The sequence below is a fragment of the Manis javanica genome, chromosome X (assembly GCF_040802235.1).
Source record: "Manis javanica isolate MJ-LG chromosome X, MJ_LKY, whole genome shotgun sequence".
NCBI classification, from domain to species: Eukaryota; Metazoa; Chordata; class Mammalia; order Pholidota; family Manidae; genus Manis; species Manis javanica.
The window spans coordinates 59,106,443-59,128,171 of record NC_133174.1 but is presented as its reverse complement, the minus strand read 5'-3'; the positions used below and the strand labels follow the sequence as shown (position 1 = coordinate 59,128,171).

The 21,729-nt window shown below is 40.3% G+C and overlaps 1 protein-coding gene and 1 pseudogene across 3 annotated transcripts in view; one reads left to right on the top strand and one right to left on the bottom strand.

Annotated features, from left to right (window-relative positions):
• Nucleotides 1–17,531, bottom strand: part of OGT (O-linked N-acetylglucosamine (GlcNAc) transferase) — a 46,502-nt gene extending 28,971 nt beyond the window's left edge. Inside the window, exons 1-5 of one of the 3 annotated variants that reach the window (XM_017659554.3) lie at nucleotides 17,267–17,531; nucleotides 14,040–14,220; nucleotides 12,929–13,172; nucleotides 4,591–4,659; nucleotides 1,187–1,303 (exon numbers count right to left, since the gene is read on the bottom strand). In XM_017659554.3, coding sequence (XP_017515043.1) covers nucleotides 1,187–1,303; nucleotides 4,591–4,659; nucleotides 12,929–13,172; nucleotides 14,040–14,220; nucleotides 17,267–17,303 — 648 coding nt within the window. In that variant the 5' untranslated portion in view covers nucleotides 17,304–17,531. The remainder of the gene's footprint in view (nucleotides 1–1,186; nucleotides 1,304–4,590; nucleotides 4,660–12,928; nucleotides 13,173–14,039; nucleotides 14,221–17,266) is intronic. The other 2 variants (XM_017659551.3, XM_017659553.3) reach the window with 2 other exon arrangements.
• On the top strand, nucleotides 17,502–21,492 carry LOC118969203 (suppressor of cytokine signaling 6-like; annotated as a pseudogene).
• Nucleotides 21,493–21,729: the final 237 nt, after the last annotated feature.

Genomic DNA, 21,729 nt, shown 5'->3' with positions numbered 1-21,729 from the left:
GAAAATATTTCAAAGTGTACCTCAGGGACAAGACAGGAATACATTCTCCTCCCAACATAACCATAATACCAGTATCGCACCTAAAAAAACTGACAGCATGTCCCTAATATCAACTATCCATTCAGTGATTAACTGATTCGGGATCCAAATAAGACCTTTTTTTGTCAATAAGCCTTAGTGAGTTTAATCTTTAACGTTAAAGGTTTAATTTAAATCCCCATTTTTGTACCTGTAATTTGCTGAACAATCAGAGCATTACCCTGTAGAATCCCAGAGTGTGGACTTTGTTGTGTACATCTCTATGGTATCCTTTAACATATTTCCCTGTCCCATGTATTTCCTGTAAATTGGTAGAGAAAACTACAAGCTTAATCAGATTTGAGTTCTTTTCTCTTTTTGCAAGACTACTTCACTGGTGGAATTGTTTACTTCTATCACAAGGTACCTAACATCTGGCTGTGTCTCTCTTTTTTTAACTGATAAATGCCCAAATCTATTAGTAGTGGTACTGATTCTGTCATTCCTTCTTCATTCATTAGCTGGGCCACTTCTATAAATAGAAACTTCCCTCTATCTAAACCATTGGGTTACCTGAGGTCCAATTCATACAGGAGAGGGAGAAGAAATGCTTTAGTGTTCCCTTTTAACCAGTTTTCAGATGAGTTGCTCCTTATCTTTCAAAGGTGACCAATGAACTCCTTCTCAGTATAATTATGAACACATGGATTTAAACATACTTGATAAGTTTCCATGTATTTCAGTTATTATTCCTACCAATGCTCAAGTGCCATCTTTAGCCAGTGGGAGCGTCTTCCAGTTGCCCCCTGAGTACTACTGAAACAGTCAAAGTAACTTATCAGAGCTTCCTTGCTTTCTAGTATGACAAAGCACTCCAGATTATTTGGTACATTTCTGCTCCAGATCTGGAATCAGCCTTTTCACCAAGAAGCTCTGCTTCTTTACAGTAAAGCTACCCATTTTAAAAAAGGATTTTTCATTATTAAATTACATTGTCAATGCAAAACTGCAAAGTGCCATACCATATACCATCAAGCAAACACTGCAATACTGTCAGGGGAAGAAGATATTATGTGACTGGTTAAGTAAAGGCCTATTATTTAGTTCTAGTAAAAAGTACCCTGCATATATATGCATTTCATAAATACCAATTAACTTAATGACTAACCTTTTCAAAGTGATGAATTGCAAGCCAAATCTCCCCTTGTGCATTAAAAACACAGCCAAGATTACTCCAAGCTACTGCAAAGTTCGGTTGCGTCTCAATTGCTTTCAAATAACATGCCTTAGGAGGGGTTAATGAAAGAAGATGGGAGGGAAAGGAGGTAAAGGGAAAAGGGAAAATTTGTAAAGGGGAAAAAAAAAAGATTGGGGGGAGGGGGGGGAAGGTGATATCATTATTCCTTCTCTAACCAGCCAAAAGTGACCCTGCAGCATAGGCTTGCTTGCGCCAAAACTAATGCGCTGCCACAGCTGGCTGCTCCTGCGCCTGCGCCACCAGAACCCAAGTGCAAACCACCATGCTCAGTTCTGCCAACCAATGACCGACCCTTACCCTAGGACTTAACTGGGAAGCCAGTTGCCTTGAGACCCTATGCTGGCCTTCTCCTATCTGAACACCAAAGGGCTCTTGTTATGTTTTCAAGTGTTATCTAGAGGGCATCACTTAAAGCCAACTTTTCCCACCCTCCTCTAACCCCCACCCGCACACTCCCAGCCCTGCCCAGTTTCCCAAAGTGTGTTCTACAAGGTGTTAATAGGTAACACTGGGAAAAAAGGAGTTCGTGATCAAATAAATTAGGAAAACAGTAAACAGGTTTCTTTACTACAAGCCTTCTTAAGCCTTTAACAGTAAATACAGAGCTCTCTGAACTTAGTTGACCATGGAACTCCTCCTTCATTGGGCATTTTATTAGAATACTATGAAACACATTTTGGGAAATGTTGATCTAAACAATGTTCCTCACTAACATTGGAACTGTACAACTGAGGAGGAAAACGTTTGTCAAGTCAAGTATCATAAAGCCAAGCTAACAAATAATATCCTCACAAGGCCCATCTCCCAAGGGGCACTTAAGCTGAAACCTCATATGACAGGATTGCACCTAGGTTGAGGTCCCTGTAATGCGAGCGCAAACATCGCTTGCGCAACCTAACAGCATCACGCTGCGCAATCGCTGCGAACTGCTGCACTACATTGAACACCCCTAGATGCAGCAAACGGCCAACCAGATCCATTAATCTACTAGACAGGCCCATAGAGAGTATTTATTTAATGAGATTGGTCAGACTAGAGGTATGTTAAAACCCAATTTTATCCAAAAAAGCTACAGAATAGGACTGAGGGAGCCAGTCAATCAGATTACTCATCTAGTCAACCGTTCACAGGGGCTCATTCGCACGCATTGCGCATTAACGCTGCGCAGCCTTTGCGCTACTGCAGGGTCACAGCGCATCATCAGAAGAGCAGAATGCTGCAATCCAAACAAAGAAGAAAAAAGGAAAAAAATGAACAACAAGAAAAGTTAGAAGCTTTTACTAGTAAATTATCTCTAATAATTTTAAGATCAATTAACTTTACTTATCTTTGACAGAATTGTGGCTATAGTATAAAACATTCTCTTACATAACTTGCTTGTAAATAAATTATTTTAAGCTGTTTCTGAAGCCACAAGACAGAAGATTCAGGCATGGAGGCAAATTGTTTTGCTGTGGCAGTTACAAACCCGTTACCATATTTCTCATCATGTGACTTTTCGGTGCGTTCCTTGCTGGAAGAGGAGGAGGTGTGTGTCTGCCCTAGATCCAGGCCTCGAGCTCCCTTCAGCGAGGCACCTTACGCATGGAATAGGAGGTTTCACCCACCTGAAACCTTCTAAATACAATATCAATGGTGAAAAACCAAAAACGAGAGAAAATAAAAACAAGATCATTAGTAAAAGTTCAACAAAGCAATTGAAATTCTTTGGATGTCTATTACATATGGGAATGAGGACAGTCTCAAGTCTGTAACATGGGAAACATGCAGAAGGGAGAGGGTTAATCAGGGCTATTGCATACAGCAGGGATTTTTGCTGGAAGAAAGGCTCTTCATTTTCTACAAAGACAATTTTGCTTCCATGTACTAGGAATATGCTGGCTTGAATTTTCAAATGCACTGATTACAAAAGAAATACATTGCATTTCACTCGAGTATTTTCTTGTTCACTAAGTTCTCACAAAAACAGAACATTTTTCAAACTAGATGTCTCCAGAGCTCTGAAATAAAGAAGTCAGCAACCTAAGGCAGGCGCAATGTCTCAGCCTAAACCGATCTCTAAAGCTGCAGTGAAGTGCAATTCATGTTAGCTGTCCGCTTGGTGGGGTGACAATTAATAGGAGCTTATCAAATATTTGTTCTATAAATTACCAATTACATTTATCAGCTAAGATTGAAATCAATTACAATTCATTAGCTGGAAACCTACATAAGGTTAATCCAAAGCGTATGCAGAATTTATGAGCTATGCACTTAAAACTAGTGCCTTTTAACATTTGATGGTGCTGAACGGCCTTCTCCCTCCCTGGATGAAGCAGTCAAACAGACAGCTACGCTGCGCATACACTCCACGCATTAGCATGCGCGTGGGGCTCAGAGCAACAGGTGGGAGTTTCAGAAGCATTCTGGTTTCTCCCCACTCCTCACCCCTGCAGCGCGGTTGCGTAAGGTGGCTTGTAACAAGACAATTTCATTTATAAATTTAATTTTAAATTATACCAAAAGCTTTAATAACCCAACCTGGTGTTCAAATTCATTATTTGGAAACACAGAATGCTAAAAGCCACCTTTCCACTTGGGCAAGTTTTCTTTCGATCAGTCCATTTCCCAAACAAACCAGCTTTGTCCCTCTGACTTTTGTTTTCAAGGAGGTGGGGTGGGGAGGAATAAAAAGAGGAAGTAAGGAAGAAAAGGAGGTAGACAACTAGGTTTGGAAAAGAGGGGAAAGGAACTTGGGAAAGGAAGTTGGGAAAAGAAGGGGCAGGATGTTCCAATTATTTAATTTGCAATCATTTTAACAGCCTTTCTTCCACTGTAAAAAGGGTAAGGAAGATGAAGGGAGGAAGGTTAAGAAAGAATCTTAAATGCCAGTATTACAGGGTAACATTTGGATGAAATTCTTCTTCACTTACAAGCCACAAAGGACTTAGAAGAGCAGCATTTTCAATGGCACCTGCATCATATAGGAGTCTTGAGCCAAATCACAGGCGCTCTGCTTGTCACCAGCAGGCAAGCCTCAGATTTGAAGGAATGTTATTTATTCCCACATAAGATCATGACGGAGCCAATTGTTATAAAGGTGATCTAGCTCAGCAGAAAGGCTCCAAAACGTTCAGGTTCTTGCTTTACCCCCAGATTTAGAACAGATATGCCAAAGCCTGGCCCTTGTCTAGTCTGAGGCATTTCATGCCATCAGTTTTCCTCAGTTTCATAGGATTGTTTTGTGAAGATAGATCAATAAAGAGTTGAAGACTTGGCAAAAAGTACAAGTTTTCATAACACTGATGTTTAAATGTGTTCTATCAAACACCTACCTTGGCTTCTTCCAAGCGACCCAGGGCTTTGAGCAGGTTCCCCAGGTCACTGCGAACACAGTACAAATCCTAGAAACCCAGAGATACCCTGTCATTATTTATACTCTGCTTTGTCAACCAAAAATGTCTTTCTACATTTATGCATCTAGCTCCCTCCCATTTTTTTGCATCAAGAAAATACTGCTTGACAGAACTAAGTACAGAAACACAATCCCCCATCCTCAATTCTACATTACAAAATATTCCAGAAACTCATTGATTAAATTTGACTTGAACTGACACAAAGCTATTTACAGAACGTATTGATATCACTTAGTGTGACTAAATCATACCTTTTGCTGCAAAAATATTAGTATGTTTTACTAGAAGGTGCTGCTCCAGACCCACTTGGGAGTTTTAGATGTGGTGTTATCATTTTTCTAAAATCCTAAAAATTCTGAATTTCAGAATGCATTCAATCCCACCAGTTTCAGATAAAAGACCACAGACCTTACTACAGCTTCTCCTCTTCTCAAAAGTCAGTCATGTTTTTTTTTAAGCATCAATTTTTGTTCAAGGTTGTGATGAATCAATCCTACATCAAGGGTCAAAAATTTTCCACAGTGAAAAATAGTATTTAGCTGTGATTAGCTATCCAGCCAACCTACCCTTAGGCTGTCAGGCATATTTAGAAACCTTGACTTCACTATCAAAGATTACCATCCAATCCAAGCTTCAATCCTGGCACCTACCAGTAGATTACTCATTAGTATTTAGTGCTATTAGAATTGAGTGGGTGAATAATGAAAAGCAGTTGACTCTGCTTTTTATTAGCAGTGCAATTGTGTTGCTAGTTATCTGACTCACCAGTCTGTTCATCAGTATGAAAGGCAGATCAAAACAGTGAGTTAAAATTTTTATTTGTCCTTGTTTTCCTTTGTCAGTCAAATCTATCCATCAACAAGCAGAGACAAGAGAGTGGTTTACCATTCCAAACTGTTTCACAGGTGGAAGAGCCTTAAACTAAGTCCTAGAAAGTGAAATCTTGTCAACTGTGCCAAAGTATCGTCATATATATTATTGTATGTGCAAGTGTACTATGGCTTCCAGAATCAGATGACTGATTTTTACTGAGAAACAGCTTTTGTATGTATATTATCATCCATTCAGGTGAACTATAAGTCAGCCAGCAAAGAACAGGCTGCCACAGAACAAACACCCTTATGATTGGACACACTGGGTCACTTCCATAATCAACCCTATCTGTCTTTGCATCAAGCAGTAACGAGTGTTTTGGGAGAGAATGATTGTCTCCTGTGACCTCAAGCACAACAAGCTAATACTAATCTTCAAAACATGATAGGAAAACTACAGACCAATATCCCTGATGAACGTAGATGCAAAAATACTCAACAAAATATTAGCAAACCGAATTCAAAAATACATCAAGAGGATCATACACCATGATCAAGTAGGATTCATCCCAGGGATGCAAGGATGGTACAACATTCGAAAATCCATCAACATCATCCACCACATCAACAAAAAGAAGGACAAAAACCACATGATCATCTCCATAGATGCTAAAAAAGCATTTGACAAAATTCAACATCCATTCATGATGAAAATTCACAACAAAATGGGCATAGAGGGCAAGTACCTCAACATAATAAAAGCCATATATGATAAACGCACAGCTAACATCATAATGAACAGCGAGAGGCTGAAACCTTTTCCTCTGAGATTGGGAACAAGACAGGGATGCCCACTCTCCCCACTGTTATTCAACATGGTAGTGGAGGTACTAGCCATGGCAATCAGACAAAACAAAGAAATACAAGGAATCCAGATTGGTAAAGAAGAAGTTAAACTGTCACTATTTGCAGATGACATGATATTGTACATAAAAAACCCTAAAGACTCCACTGCAAAACTACTAGAACTAATATCAGAATTCAGCAAAGTTGCAGGATACAAAATTAACACACAGAAATCTGTAGCTTTCCTATACACTAACAATGAACTAATAGAAAGAGAAATCAGGAAAACAATTCCATTCACAATAGCATCAAAAAGAATAAAATACCTAGGAATAAACCTAACCAAGGAAGTGAAAGACCTATATCCTGAAAACTACAAGATACTCTTAAGAGAAATTAAAGAGGTCACTAACAAATGGAAACTCACCCCATGCTCCTGGCTAGGAAGAATTAATATCATCAAAATGGCCATCCTGCCCAAAGCAATATACAGATTCGATGCAATCCCTATCAAATTACCAACAGCATTCTTCAATGAACTGGAATAAATAGTCCAAAAATTCATATGGAACCATCAAAGACCACGAATAGCCAAAGCAATCCTGATAAGGAAGAATAAAGTGGGGGGGATCTCGCTCCCCAACTTCAAGCTCTACTACAAAGCCATAGTAACCAAGACAATTTGGTACTGGCACAAGAATAGAGCCACAGACAGTGGAAAACAGAATAGAGACTCTAGACATTAACCCAAACATATATGGCCAATTAACATACAATAAAGGAGCCATGGACATACAATGAGGAAATGACAGTCTCTTCAACAGATGGTGCTGCCAAAACTGGACAGCTACATGTAAGAGAATGAAACTGGATCACTGTCTAACCCCATACACAAACGTAAACTCCAAATGGATCAAAGACATGAATGTAAGTCATGAAACCATAAAACTCTTAGAAAAAAACATATGCAAAAACTCATGGACATAAACATGAGTGACTTCTTCATGAACATATCTCCCTGGGCAAGGGAAACAAAGGCAAAAATGAACAAGTGGGACTATATCAAGCTAAAAAGCTTCTGTACAGCAAAGGACATCACCAATAGAACAAAAAGGTGTCCTACAGTATGGGAGAACATATTCATAAATTACAGATCCGATAAAGGATTGACAACCAAAATATATAAAGAGCTCACACGCCTCAATAAACAAAAAGCAAATAATCCAATTAAAAAATGGGCAGAGGAGCTGAATAAACAGTTGTCTAAAGAAGAAACCCAGATGGCCAACAGGCACATGAAAAGATGCTCCACATCGCTAATCATCAGAGAAATGCAAATTAAAACCACAATGAGATATCACCTCACACCAGTAAGGATCGCCATCATCAAAAAGACAAACAACAACCAATGTTGGCGAGGTTGTGGAGAAAGGGGAACCCTCCTACACTGCTGGTGGAAATGTAAATTAGTTCAACCATTGTGGAAAGCAGTATGGAGGTTCCTCAGAATGCTCAAAATAGAAATACCATTTGACCCAGGAATTCCACTTCTAGGAATTTACCCTAAGAATGCAGCAGCCCAGTTTGAAAAAGACAGATGCACCCCTATGTTTATCGCTGCACTATTTACAGTAGCCAAGATATGGAAGCAACCTAAATGTCCATCAGTAGATGAATGGATAAAGAAGATGTGGTACATATACACAATGGAATATTACTCAGCCATAAGAAAAAAACAGATCCTACCATTTGCAACAACATGGATGGAGCTAGAAGGTATTCTGCTCAGTGAAATAAGCCAGGCGGAGAAAGACAAGTACCAAATGATTTCACTCATATGTGGAGTATAAGAACAAAGGAAAACTGAAGGAACGAAACAGCAGCAGAATCACAGAACTCAAGAATGGACTAATAGTTACCAAAGGGAAAGGGACTGGGCACGAGGGGTGGGAAGGGAGGGATAAGGGCAGGGAAAAAGAAAGGGGGCCTTACGATTAGCATGTATAATGTGGGGTGGGGGGGCATAGGGAGGGATGTGCAACACAGAGAAGACAAGTAGTGAGTCTATAGCATCTTACTACGCTGATGGACAGTGACTGTGAAGGGGTATGTGGGGGGGACTTGGTGAAGGGGGGAGCCTAGTAAACATAATGTTCTTCCTGTAATTGTAGATTAATGATACCAAAATAAAAAAAATAAAAATAAGTAGAATTTTTAAAAAACATGATAGGTAGCATTAATCTGATTATATACACTTATCCTCCTCTAAGGAGTCTAAGTACTTTTTACCCTACTGATGTATTTTATATATTATGTATTTTAGTATATACTACATATATTTTCTGTAGAATACATAAAAATATGTAGTATATTTATATACAATGAATTCTATAGTCTTGCTATCTCCTTTGTATTATTTTCCCTAAACTTTAAGGGTAACCCTTCTGGTTTTGGCAGACCCTGACTAACAATCCAATTTGTTCATACAAGCTCCTTCTGCTAACACCTGATTATTGTGGTTATTCATCTTGGAACTTTTACCAATTCCTATGCCTCTTCTGAACCACAATAATCAGAAGTCTTGCAATAATTCTCCAACAATGACCCTAATGGGCTACACATTTTAGCCAACTGTTAATTTTACCCTCTAGTTTCTATAAACTCTTGCATGGATGCCATACAAGTCTTGACAGTGTGTCTATCTATATTTAGTTATATCATCTAGCTACTAAATCAAGTTAACACAATGCCCATAGTTAAAAACAGACTACCTTCAAGATCATGTAAGATCATCCATAAGGCAGTTTTAGAAAAAGGGTAAAACATCATATTAAATATAATGGTGAAATCCAATTCTCCCACTTAAGAGCTCCAAACCTTTATGTATAACAGCTAATTTCTAGAGAATTCAAGGATACCACTATTCTCCCAAAAGATCAAAACCTAAGACATCAATTCTGCTTCATTCATCAAATCAAAACAGTATCTACTAAGAGAATCCCATTTCTTGAACCTGGCCCATTCTATCCTTTTATGCAAACCTTTATTCAATTTAATAATGCCTGAACTATGGAGAAAAGAAACTAAAAAAAAGCCCTTATTATCAAGGGGCATACAATCTATGTGGAAAGGCAAGGCACACATACACATTAAATAGCCACATGGTAGCAAAGAATTTCAGAAAAGTAAATGAACTCAAAGGAGAAATTTAAGCTGAGCCTTACAGGATGAATAGGGCTTTAACAGACAAGAGAGGAGGGCTTTGTAGACAAGGGAAAACAGTATGAATAAAGGTAAAGAAATGGAAATGAGTAAGAATTTCCTGTATAAAACCACCCCTCCTAAGAGAGCACCTATTTCCTGCCTTTCCTCCTAGGACCCACACCCACACCCACACCCACAAGATCTATATACACACACATACACACAAAGTACAATCAGGTTGATAAAAACCTACAGTATTTCTCAATTGCCTCTCAAATTAAATTCCAACTCCTCAGCCTCTCTATTCTTTCTAAATCCTCCCATTGACTTTCCTCTACTACACTCATTTACTACTTGACTCACCACTTCAGCCAAGAAATTCTACTTGCTATTTACCTTCCTACAGAATGCTTACGTTATAAGCACCCACTCAAGAAAATCTTCTCATTAGTACTCTTAAACAATAATCATCCGAGGAGCTTACACCTTTTGTCCTTTATGTGTCGGATCCTGCCTCATGTTATAATCCCCAACTTTCCCCCCAACACATCACCCCAATTCCTAACAGCATCATACACACACAATAGGCACCTGAATATTTAAATGTGACATTTACATAGCAAACTGAACAAAAAGCAGAACAGGGAAGAATGGAAATATATGGTTTTCTACAGTTTAGCTGTGCAAGTGAGGCTCAAGACAGTAACAAGTAACAGGACACTAACGTGTGAGGATCAAGATGCCAGTAGCTCTCAGCACTGTGCAGCTACAGGCAAAGCAGAAAAGATCAGTTCAATAACCTACAGACTCAGACACACAGAGCTCCGCAGAGCAACAACAGGTTACAGCCAGTTTACAAAGGACAATTTTATGCATTATTCATAAAAGGCATGCCACTCTAATGAGCCACATTATGTGGCTAGCCACATTCTAATGGAAGCTAACCAGCTGCAATAGCACCTTCAAACACGATGGACTAAAATTTTAGTGAAATTATTAAATCATTCAACATTAAAGAAGACAACTAGCAATGTAAGAATATGAAACAGCTGTCTTAAAAGTTATTTCTATAATCAAATCACAGAATAACCTCTAAATTGTCAACTTAAAAAGATAAACACTGCTGAAAACAGGTTACCAAGAATACTACCTTAACTCTTTACTTTTTCACTGCTGCCAAACTAAAATAACCTGACTTTCTTTACCTATTTTTTATTGAGTGCCAATTACATCTATAATTCATGCCAACAATGCACTGCTAGCAAGAGCACAATTTAGGAACAGACTCAAAATTCTGTCCTGCACTGACAAAGGCTCATTTGACAGGAAGCTTTAATCTATTTAAGGCTAGATATCCCGAAATATACAGGACCACTATATAGCATATTTAGGTGAAATCAAGGTCAGTTGCACAATCCCTTTTTTAAATCTTACTGGTAAAGACAGAGAAATAGAGCAGCACCTTCCACTAGCAGAAGCACCAGACAGGAATGCACAGCAGTTCAAGACCATCAAGGCATAATCCCTTGAGATATTTTAGCAGTGTCTTATTTCTTTGGTAGCGCACAATGATAAGCAACCTGTTAACAGGTTAGATACTGAAAAGCAAGATTCTGTCTCCCACTTTATTTTCCCTTCACATCACTGTCTTAATGTATTGCTATACTTTCAGCAACAATGACTGGTCTGCTACCTATGTATGCAACCGGAAACCTGAGCTAAAAGGAATCAGAGTTCAAGATGTTTAGGGCCACAGCTCTATAAGAGGGCACAAGCAAATTTCCGTTACTCAAATCAACAAGAAAAGCATGGAACCAGCCCTGAGTAATAAAGGGAAAGAACTTACTGTGACAAGTAGGTGCACAAGTGAGCCCTGAACCTTGGCAAGAACAGGGTCCAAGCCCCAGTGGCAGCACGTAAAGGGTTCCCTAGAACTTCTTGCGGACAACTAGCTAGGTAAGACTTCAGTGAAGATTACAAAGTCACTCAAATTTACAAAATATGCATTGACTATCTCTGAATGGCTGCAGTAAGAAATTAGTCTCATTGGTTACCACTAAGAAGGACAGCCCGGGAGACTTTTCACTGTATCCGTACAAAAAGCAATGGATAAAAAATTTCTTTTTAATTGTCAAAATTAACTGAAAAAATGATCATTAATAGATATCATAATAAAAACTGATTCCTGATCTTTGTGCAAACCACTAAATTAAGCTTCAATTTCCTAACCTGTAAAACAGGGATTAAGAGACAGCAGGATATGTTCAATGGTTTTCAAACTTCCTGGGGTGGGTGCCCTATGGGCACACCATTCCCTTTTTATTTCTTCTCTCTTCATTGTTTGCTTTCAAAATATTCTGGCTCAGGATTTAATATCCACTACACCATTACTAGCTGTGTGATTCTCAAAAAAGATACATAACCCGAAGTCTTTTAATTGGTAAAATTGGAAATAATACCATCTACCTTGAAGAATCATTCTAATCATTAAGTAAGACCAACCTCTGAAGCAACTGGCATACTATCTGAGCACATAGTAAACTTTTCAATAAATGGTAGCTATAACAGTTAATTATTAGCCACTTACAGTGTTGCTGGCAAAACTAAACACTGATGATGTGGCTTGGAAATGTATTCTTAAATTTTTTCAGGATTCCTACAGTCCCTCTGTCACTTGCCTCTTTAAGTTTATCTTCTTTTCCTAACTACATCAAAAGTTCTGAGGACAAGTCTTTCTTTTTCTGTGTATCTTTCAGAGACCCTAATATAGTATAAAATCCATGTCTGCCAACTGGACCCCACCTGTTCCCTTAGACAACTGCCCAAGACATCTGCAACTGAGACAAAAAAGTTTCAAGAACTAATTAAAAGCCTGGTGTGGATATTATCGCCTCAATTCTACCACTTCTAATTATGTTGGAAAAAAAAAAAAAAAAGAAAAGGATATTGAGCAACAAATTTCACAGCCTAGTCTTCATGTCACTGATCCATATACTGGCATCTTGTTTTTAACTATTTTATATTACAGATTAAGGCCCCCTATCCACTATTCCTTGGAAATCTTTTAACTGTTGCAAACACCTATCAGAATTTACCCAAATTTAGTCAAAACAGCCCAAAGAAAAAATGTCATGTGTTCTGTACTTACACAGGCATTGTAAAAAAAAGACAGTGTCTTGTAATAAGAACAATTTTTATGCTAATATAAGTTGTAAGATAAAACAAATTTTTTAAAACATAATGCAGACCTGGTCAAAGCATTTCACCATTTTAAGAAGACAAACATTTCTAAACTTGGACTTTCTGCCACGCAAAAAGATATTTTTGTGTCTGAAGCATCAAACTATGTTTCTGGGCTTTTGTGAAGGGAAATAACTCATTAAAACTTTACTCACAGGATTGTACTGAAGAGCAGAGACGTAAGCTTGTACTGCCCCTTCCATGTCGCCTGCTGCTACCAATGCGGCTGCCAGGTTAATATAACCATCGATGAAATCTGGTTTGAGACGTAATGCATGCCGGTAATGCTCAATTGCTTCCTGCAACTGCCCTCTTTCCTTGTACACATTCCCCAAATTCGAATAGGCTTCTGCCAGAAGGGGGTTCTGTTTAATTGCCAAAGTGCTAAAGTGAGCAGATCTGGAAAAGACCAGAAAAGTGTAGATGCATGGGTATACATGTCACAAAAAGAAGGTATGCCCTATATGCAACTCAAACAGTTGCTGAACAGCTTGCACCATGGCCAAGTGTATATATAACAATGCATTATCTTTTAACTGGTGCATGGTAGGAAAAATGTTGGAAATTTAGAACTTTCCAGAAGTGAAAGTATTCCAGATTTCAAATTGGAATGCTTTTTTCTTATAAGATAAAACTCTTAACTAGAGTCCTATTAGCAAACTGCTGCATTGTAAACTATGATCATTATGATCAAGAATGAAAATGTTATGTGTATGTGTCTCACTTTCTATTTGTTGGTAAGATTTAATGATGCATATCTTTAAGGGTCTAAATAAGCCAGAATGACAATTTATTTTAAAAATGTACCTTCTTCCCTTTTAATTCAATTAATTAGTTAAAAGTAGAGTAACGACTTAAGGACGGCATTTGCAACTTGAACCACATACGCACCTCCTTGACACATCACATACACCATCATTTCTGAGCTTTTCTGTCCCTCAAGGGGATATATGTCTTATGAAGGTGAGACTAGATGCTCAGAAGTATATGAAGAACAAATTATTACCTGAATAGTTAAGTACGAAGATGGAAAGATCTCGAACATGTCCCTAGTCATACTGATAATAATAATAACCACCACCACAAAAGAAAGGGACAGAAACTGGCATCTGGGCATGTCACAAGTGGGCAGGGGAGCAGATGTGCATTGGTGGCTCAGTTGAAACCCAGCACTGAAGAAATATCAAGTTCAAATATTTAAGTATCATTTTTCAAGCTCAGCACCCATAAGCAGCAATCACCAGCAGGTACCCCCACATCTCCTACCTGTCCAGCCTTCGACACTGGAAGTGTATAGATGAAAGTAATAAAAGCACACCAGTATTGTCTGGCTCTTGTCTCCAGAGCTGCATGCAGTGTCTCTCAGCTGCCTCAAAATCTCCTGCCTGATATTCTCGATGTGCCAACTCAGCTAACCCTTGGAAGGAAAGCATACGTTTCGTTGGTTCTGGAGAATCATCAAAACATTTGAGGGAAGGAGGGGGAAAAACAAAAAGTTAGAAATGCAAACAAAAAAATGTAAAAATATGGCATATTAAACTTAAAGATGAAAACGCTTGAAACTATGTAAAGCATTAGAGTGTTCTGCACGTTATTTGCACCCCCAAGATAACATTAGGTGCAGAATTGGCATTTTCAGAATTCACCCATTAACTCTTTCCAAAACTAGACACACTTACTTCCAAATCAGATTACATTTTATGACCAAACATACTTTGTACTTTTAAATTATACATCAGAGGTAGCCTAAAGATTTCACTAAACATTCCTTACAGCTTAGTTAACATACAGAAACAAAATAGGAAACGTGATTCTGCAAGGTTACAAAGATGTTTTAACAATGTCAGAACAACCTACTGGAAAACTTAATACTTTGTCCTATGCTTTAGGTTAGATCTGTGGGGGGAGGGGTGGTTCTGACAACAGTATCTCTTAACCTGGATGGGAACTCCAGGTGTGTTAACTCTTGCACTGATGTTTTTGTGTATTTCACAACGTAGTTTTAATTAAGGGCAACACTAGAAACAAGCGTTTGGGGGGCAGGGGGCGGGAGGATACGTAAAAGTCAAGGTGCTGTTTTTTTAAACGGATAAACAAGATTCATTCATCTGTCAAGAGCCAAAATGCTTAGACTCTAGAACTTCCTAGTTCCTTACTTTAACACATTATCAACTTTCCAAAGCTGCTTATCTGCTCTTTTAACACCTGAAATGACAACTTCCTCTAAACAACACACAGAAAAGGGCAAGCTAGTACAGAATCTAACACAGAATCTTTAATCTTTAAAAATCCCTGGGTAGGAAGGGAACACGGACTCATTAATCCCACTACCTGCAATCATGGGTAAGATACGATTGCAGATTCACCTATTAACATCTTCAAACATCTTCAAACATCTATCAAACATCTTCAAAACCCAAGACTGCTTATGACTCCTCTACCACCCCAAACTGACAATGAGATATTAGCTAAATCCCATCCACACTGGTTTAATACTAACATTTTCCAAAAAGCACTGACATGACTAATTACAACATTGCCAACAACCCTATGTAAACCAAGCAGTTACCTACAACCGCAATGATTTTAAAAACAGAATGGGAAAACACTACAATATAAAACCATTTGATAAAGTGCAACAGAATCAGTAACAAATGAAAACACTTTGCTGCATGAGATTTAATCAGATACAGAAAAACAAAGAGTATAGGTAAAGCGGGGGAGGGGAGAACAACAAACTAAGTCTTAATTGTAAACACTTTAACTATGACACATTACTAGGAATTTGACCTTTGCGTTTTCAAGAGATGGTTGGAATGGGAAACTACATACAAATTAAATTCTACCGACGTCACAATGACAAGCTCGAATTTGAGCCTAGCTCCCCAATCATTTAGAGCTGGGGAGTGACCTGTATATTCAGGAAAGCAAAGTCTATTTCCTGACAGAATGCACAGCTGACCACTAACACAAGAGCAGAGAGACTTGCATCCAAATCTGGGGGAGGTTTTATCTCCATTAGAAACTACAATATTACGTTTTAAACAAGACTCTAGAACTTCCTAGTTCCTTACTTTAACACATTATCAACTTTCCAAAGCTGCTTATCTGCTCTTTTAACACTTGAAATGACAACTTCCTCTAAACAACACACAGAAAAGGGCAAGCTAGTACAGAATCTAACACAGAATCTTTAATCTTTAAAAATTCCTGGGTAGGAGGGGAACACGGACTCATTAATCCCACTACCTGCAATCATGGGTAAGATACGATTGCAGATTCACCTATTAATGCACCACGTCCAAAAACAATAAATAAAATCCTTGACACGTCTCAACTGAGAAACAACAAAATAACCTCGCGGTAAACCTTAGAACCTCAGGCCAATCTCCGTCCCCCCACCCCGCCCCAATAGCCTCCATATGGAAAGGCTGCTGAAGGGCACTCCTATAATTTGGTTGTTTTCTCATTTTCAGTACCAAATGCTCTTGACTGAATTTTCTAAAAGGGCAACCGCCTTGAACTTGTGCAGCTACACTCCAGTTGCTTTACAAACTCTTCAAGCAGGGATGAAAACTTAAAAAAAAAAAAAACACCCTATGAATAAAGAGATATCGAGCTAAAGAATGGGATGGAAGATCCAGAGGCGGCGGCGGAGGTATACGCAGAGAGAATTACACAAAGCAAGAATTCAGCGGGCAGGGTGGTCGACGCCAAAGTAACAGCACCAAGGCAGTTTCTCCCTGAGGATAGGAAGCGGACCGCAGGACTGGCGACCTCGCGAAGGAAAGGGTGTGGTTCCCCGCGGGAGGGGAGGAAGCACACGGTGGGAAACCCAGGCTGGGGGCAGCTGGTGGAAGTGGGCGACGGCAAAAGGAAATTTCCCTGGAAATTTGCAACCTAAATCGGGGCCGCTCAACCGAAGCAACACCGGAAAGGCGCTGCCCAATATCCTCTCCCCTCGAGGTTATTGGCAGCACACCGAGGAGCTTTATGCTCCTCCTAGGGTGATGCAAAATGAGGGTATGATTACATTGGAATGGCACCCCCACCCCAGATCAACAGAGGAGGGCCAAATCTGGCTCCGGAGAGAGGGCTGGAAGGGGGAGGAGAGGGCTGGGATGGGGAGAGGGAGATGAGCTGAATTAGGGGAGAAAACGGTCGCGACGGAGAGAAGGCAGGGATTCCAATGCAGTCCCTTTCAAGATATTCTAAGCGTGCACGTGTGGTAGAAGCGTTCCGAGAGCGTAGAAAGCTAGAAAATGGATGGCATCAAAAAAAAAAGAAAAGAGGTAAAAAGCAAGCAAAAAAGAGGAAACGTTTGCGGAGCGGACCACAGCGGAAAACCCGAACAGATGCCAGTAGACGACGAAAAGCTCAGCAACGCCACTAATGTAATGGGGATGGCTAGAAGGAAGGAAGGGGGTGAGAGAGGTAGGGTCGGCGCGAGACCCCAACGGGGGCTTCTGCCAAGCTAGAACGGACACCGGTACCTGTGCTGTCGGCCACGTTGCCCACGGAAGACGCCATCTGGAGCTTCTTGAGAGCGAGCGAGAAGAGTAATTGAGTCCTGCTGCCGCCACCAATGGCAAGATGTTTCTAGAGGTAGTAAGAGGACAGCAGCCGTACCAGTGCTTTGGCAGGCTTGAGCGGCGGCAGCAACGACAGGCTTCGAACCTTAGGACTTCTAGTTGGCCATCTACCGCTCACGGTCTTGAAATGGCGGCGATGGCTCCTCGGCCAAAACAACACGAGCCGGAACTACTTTCTGTTACAATCAAGTACCAGCGCGGATGTAGCGCGGTAAGTAATGAGGCTAAACCCGAAGAAATGACTACAATCAAAGTGCTGGCTCTGTGTAACTTTCCGCGCAGGGCCCATTGCGACAAACATGATTGTGTTGAGAGCGCATGCGAGCCACCCTGTCAACCCGAAGCGCGACCAGGGCACTGTCTGGGGCAGGAGCGGCCAAGTTTTTCAATAGCGAACCAGCAGGTTAAAAAGAAACCCGTACACCTGATGGATACATTTTTGTCAAAGTGGTAAGGAATAATCTGTTACCTAGCCGATAATGTGGACGCCATATGCCAAAGGCATCTAAGAAATTTAACTTTATTCGCACAAAATGGAGTAGTTACATTCATGGCTCAGTTCTGAGCTAGTAAATTTAAATGGTTATACTTCAAAGACTGAGCAGTTGTTCAGAACGATGGCAGAGAAGGTTCCACTTTGAACATGTCTGAATTCTGACCCCAGCCATTCTTTAAACACTTGGATGAAAAAGACTGATACTTTCACAGCCTCAAATGAATCTAAACGTCTCGGATTTTGGCCAGATTGCCCGAAATTTCAAAAATCGTTTTGGTATTCAGGATAGTTCTACCCACGGCGTTAGGGCAAAAGCTTCGTAGCTCAAGCACAGGCTGAGACTGCACTCCAAAGGCAGCCATAAAAATGTTAAAAAGATATTCACGCGTTCATCAAAATCCTAGACTCTCTTCTGAGTTGTGACTTCATTTCCACTACATAGCTTTGCAAATCACAATCCGTGATTTCATTTAGCTCAAGGCAGTTCAACAATTATAAATGAATTCCCTTGCCATCTACCTAAACCACACATCTACATTGAGTCTGAATTGCCTCCACTTCCTTGAACAAATCAGCTCTTAGGATCCTACTGCAGTTTCAAGTCCACTGTTCAGACATTGTATCACAATGGTATTATGTCTCCCCTTGTTGCAGAAAGGATTTAAGGTAGCTTGCCACATCCGCAAGAAATTATAAGCCAATGGAGGTAACAAGTTGGATCTCTCAGAGCCTCTTTATTTCAAAAAGTTATTGATCTAAGAAAACAAGACAATGCATTTCTTCAAAACGTTTCTACTACCTAGCCATTTGACTATATTAAAAGAAAAAAAAACACTAAGTCCTCAAGTTCTTCAATTTATTGGGCAGTTCAAAAACTGTTAATCATGGATATGAGCACAGAAAATTCATAATACTGATCATTTCTGCCATCACATCCACACTTAAGAGTCACATTCAGTGAAAAGACAAAGTTCACTATACAAACTCTTATGGAAATGGGGCACCAACCCCTTCTCTTAATGTGCTTTAACTGGTACAATCTCCATCAGGTACACTCCCCAACTACAAGTGCCCCATCTATGGTGAAATAAACTCAGCTTTTCAACTTTCAGAACAGACTTCTCAGATTCCACTGGCAGATGTTTAGGCCTTACTGATTAGTGGGTGCTAGCTAGTTAAGTAAAGGTCTTTCTGTTGTTAAATGCTAGTAGTTTATGAGTTTATGTTCCCGGGCAGGCAGGCTATATGGCCCATCCATAATTGTGGTCTAAGTTTCCTTGTCCTGAGAGGAGAGTCAGAAGATGTTAAGATACATTTTGCTGCTGTGGAAAGCGCACAGTGGTTCAATAAGGAGAAAACTCTGTAGGAATCTCAAGAACCCCCCTCCAGGTACCTTTCAGGAACAGCACAGGGAGGGGTTAGTTTGCAGGATCTACTCTAGGACAAACACCTTCTTTGGCCAGTCAACTGACATTTTTGTGCAAGGTACTGTGAGGGACACAAAAATCAACAAGTCAAGACCTTTGCGCTCAAGGAACTTGAAGCCCAGTTAGGTAGACACAAAAAGCCACTAGAGCACAAAACAGAAGAGTGTTCCTTAGGCTTTAAAATACACTTCACTGTCCATAAACATCTGAGGGGGGAACAGTCATGTCAGGCTGGTGGAGAGTGACAAAGCAGGTCTGACCTGGGCATGGAAGGAGGTGCTTTTGTGTGTTCTTTTTCATGCTAATTTCTGGTTTGGTTGGTTGGTTTTTTTTTTCCTCTTCCCTTTTATGTGCAGCAATTCTAAATTCAGAATCATCTGAAATAAATCAGCCGCTTCTTCCACCCCAATTCTCAACCTCGCCACCCCTGCTAACACCGCTAGTGGTATGCATTTTCCGTTACGGTGTAACAGATCACCACAAATTTAGCTGCTTGAAACAACAGCGCTGGCCAGGGAGCACAAGACATGCTCTGGCTTCCGCCGCCGCCGCCGCCGTCGCGGGAAAATGGCTCCAAAGGGTCAGTGAAGCTGGAAAAATACATAGATGTAGCACCTCAGGCTCTCCATCTGTTTGGGGATTATATTCCAGGGAGAAAGATTGATCCCCTTGGATTAAGTAGTCAGTCATAACGAAGAAAATGAATTTAAAACCTTCCATAAATCTTCGAGCAGGAATAAAAGTGAAGAAACTGACTCCGCGGTAGTACAACCACCACCACTAGCCAGTGAGTTTGGAAAACACGACTCCTTATTTGGTGGCTGCTAGGATAAAGATAGGGGCCGCTGTGATGTTCGCAGTGAAGATAAAAAAAGGTGGCGGAACTAGATCAAAGCGGGAAAGCCCAGAGGATACATTTAAAAGGTGACTGGCTGCCGAACAAAAACATAAAGGCCAGGGGAGCACACCCACCCAGAGCCCTGCCTGAGGAGGATGCGGTTTCCTCTCCTCAGCACCCAGGCTCTTTTAAGATGTGAGAGCTCAGAAACTAACAAGGTCCACTTCCCTCGGCGATCAGCACGCCACTCCTACCCCGTGGCCTCTCAGTCTCCCAAGCTCTGAGGGAACGTGTAGCAAAATGGATGAGGTGAGAGTCAAAGCCTTAGTTCATTTTTCCCAATCAAGTCAGGCACGGAATGATGTTCCAAAAGATCTTCTCAGTCTTCAGCTTGAAACGGTGGCCAAGAGCGAAGTAATTCATGACAGAGCTCAGAATCTCAGAAAGGATACTCGCACCTTCACCTCACTGAACGCACCTGTGGTTAGTGGATGTATGACCCAAGACTGCAATTGATAATCTGCGACTATAGATGACGGGATGTAATCCTTTGGAAAAAGGATTGTCTGGCTACTGTCTACACTATTCTTCTCCCATGGAAGTGCAAGTGAATTCTCTGAAAATGTCAATCGGGTAGAGTAGGACCTGGTTGCACAGTGCAGAGCCCAAGAGTAAGTCCTGATAATGTTCCTTCATACTCATCCTTGCTACCTCCAACGCAGAATGGTCAGATTCAAAGGAATGCCAGTGCACTCACTGGCGCTGATGTCCACGTGTCTGCGAGTATGTCCTGTCATTTGATTTTTGATCCTGACTCTCTTCCTGGGGTTGCAAGTTTGTGACTCAATGCAAAGTGGTAGCCTAATGGTTCTGACAAGCCTTACAGAGGAGGTGGAAAGATTTGTTAACTAGATGGTACTAGAGACCAATCACAGGGAGGCAGAAGCAGAATCTGATAAATAACGCCAGATGGTTTCTTTTCTTGTTCGTGATAGTTCTGAGGACCATTATATTTTAAGCCCCCAGCTTTCATTCCCATGGTAAAACAACACTTCACTCTAGAATTGTGCGCTCAAATGGTAGGCTTCGCTTTTATAAACAACCAAATGTGGTTGGACAATTAGCTAATCTAATTAAACATTCAACTAGGGACTGAAAATGGAGCTTTTTGTTATTCAAGTTCTCAGTTGCCTGGATCTGCAGCTCACCCCGCCAGACTGACCAACTGAGTATCATGATTCATGCAGGTACATTCTTGCAATGCCTGTCTCGTTTTGTTATAGGTCAGTATACCTGAATAACCTTATTTCAAAAACTGCCTTTGCCTAACAAAATGAAGAATGATTAACAGGGGAAGCATTTCTGAAAAATGAGGAGAACCCTGCATCTTGAAACTTTCATTGCTGTCAAAATCTTTTGTCTTTTGCTGCCATAACTGTTACAATTTTAGGTGAAAAGAGTAATCAGTTTGTTTAAGGCTGGGGAAGTGTCCCCCAAGGTGTCTTGAGTTGATTTTGGGTTCTCAAAAAAAGAAAGTTGAGGTTTTAGAATTTGAATTATCTCCCATCATGTGCAAAATAATCACAATGTGAAATATCAGATT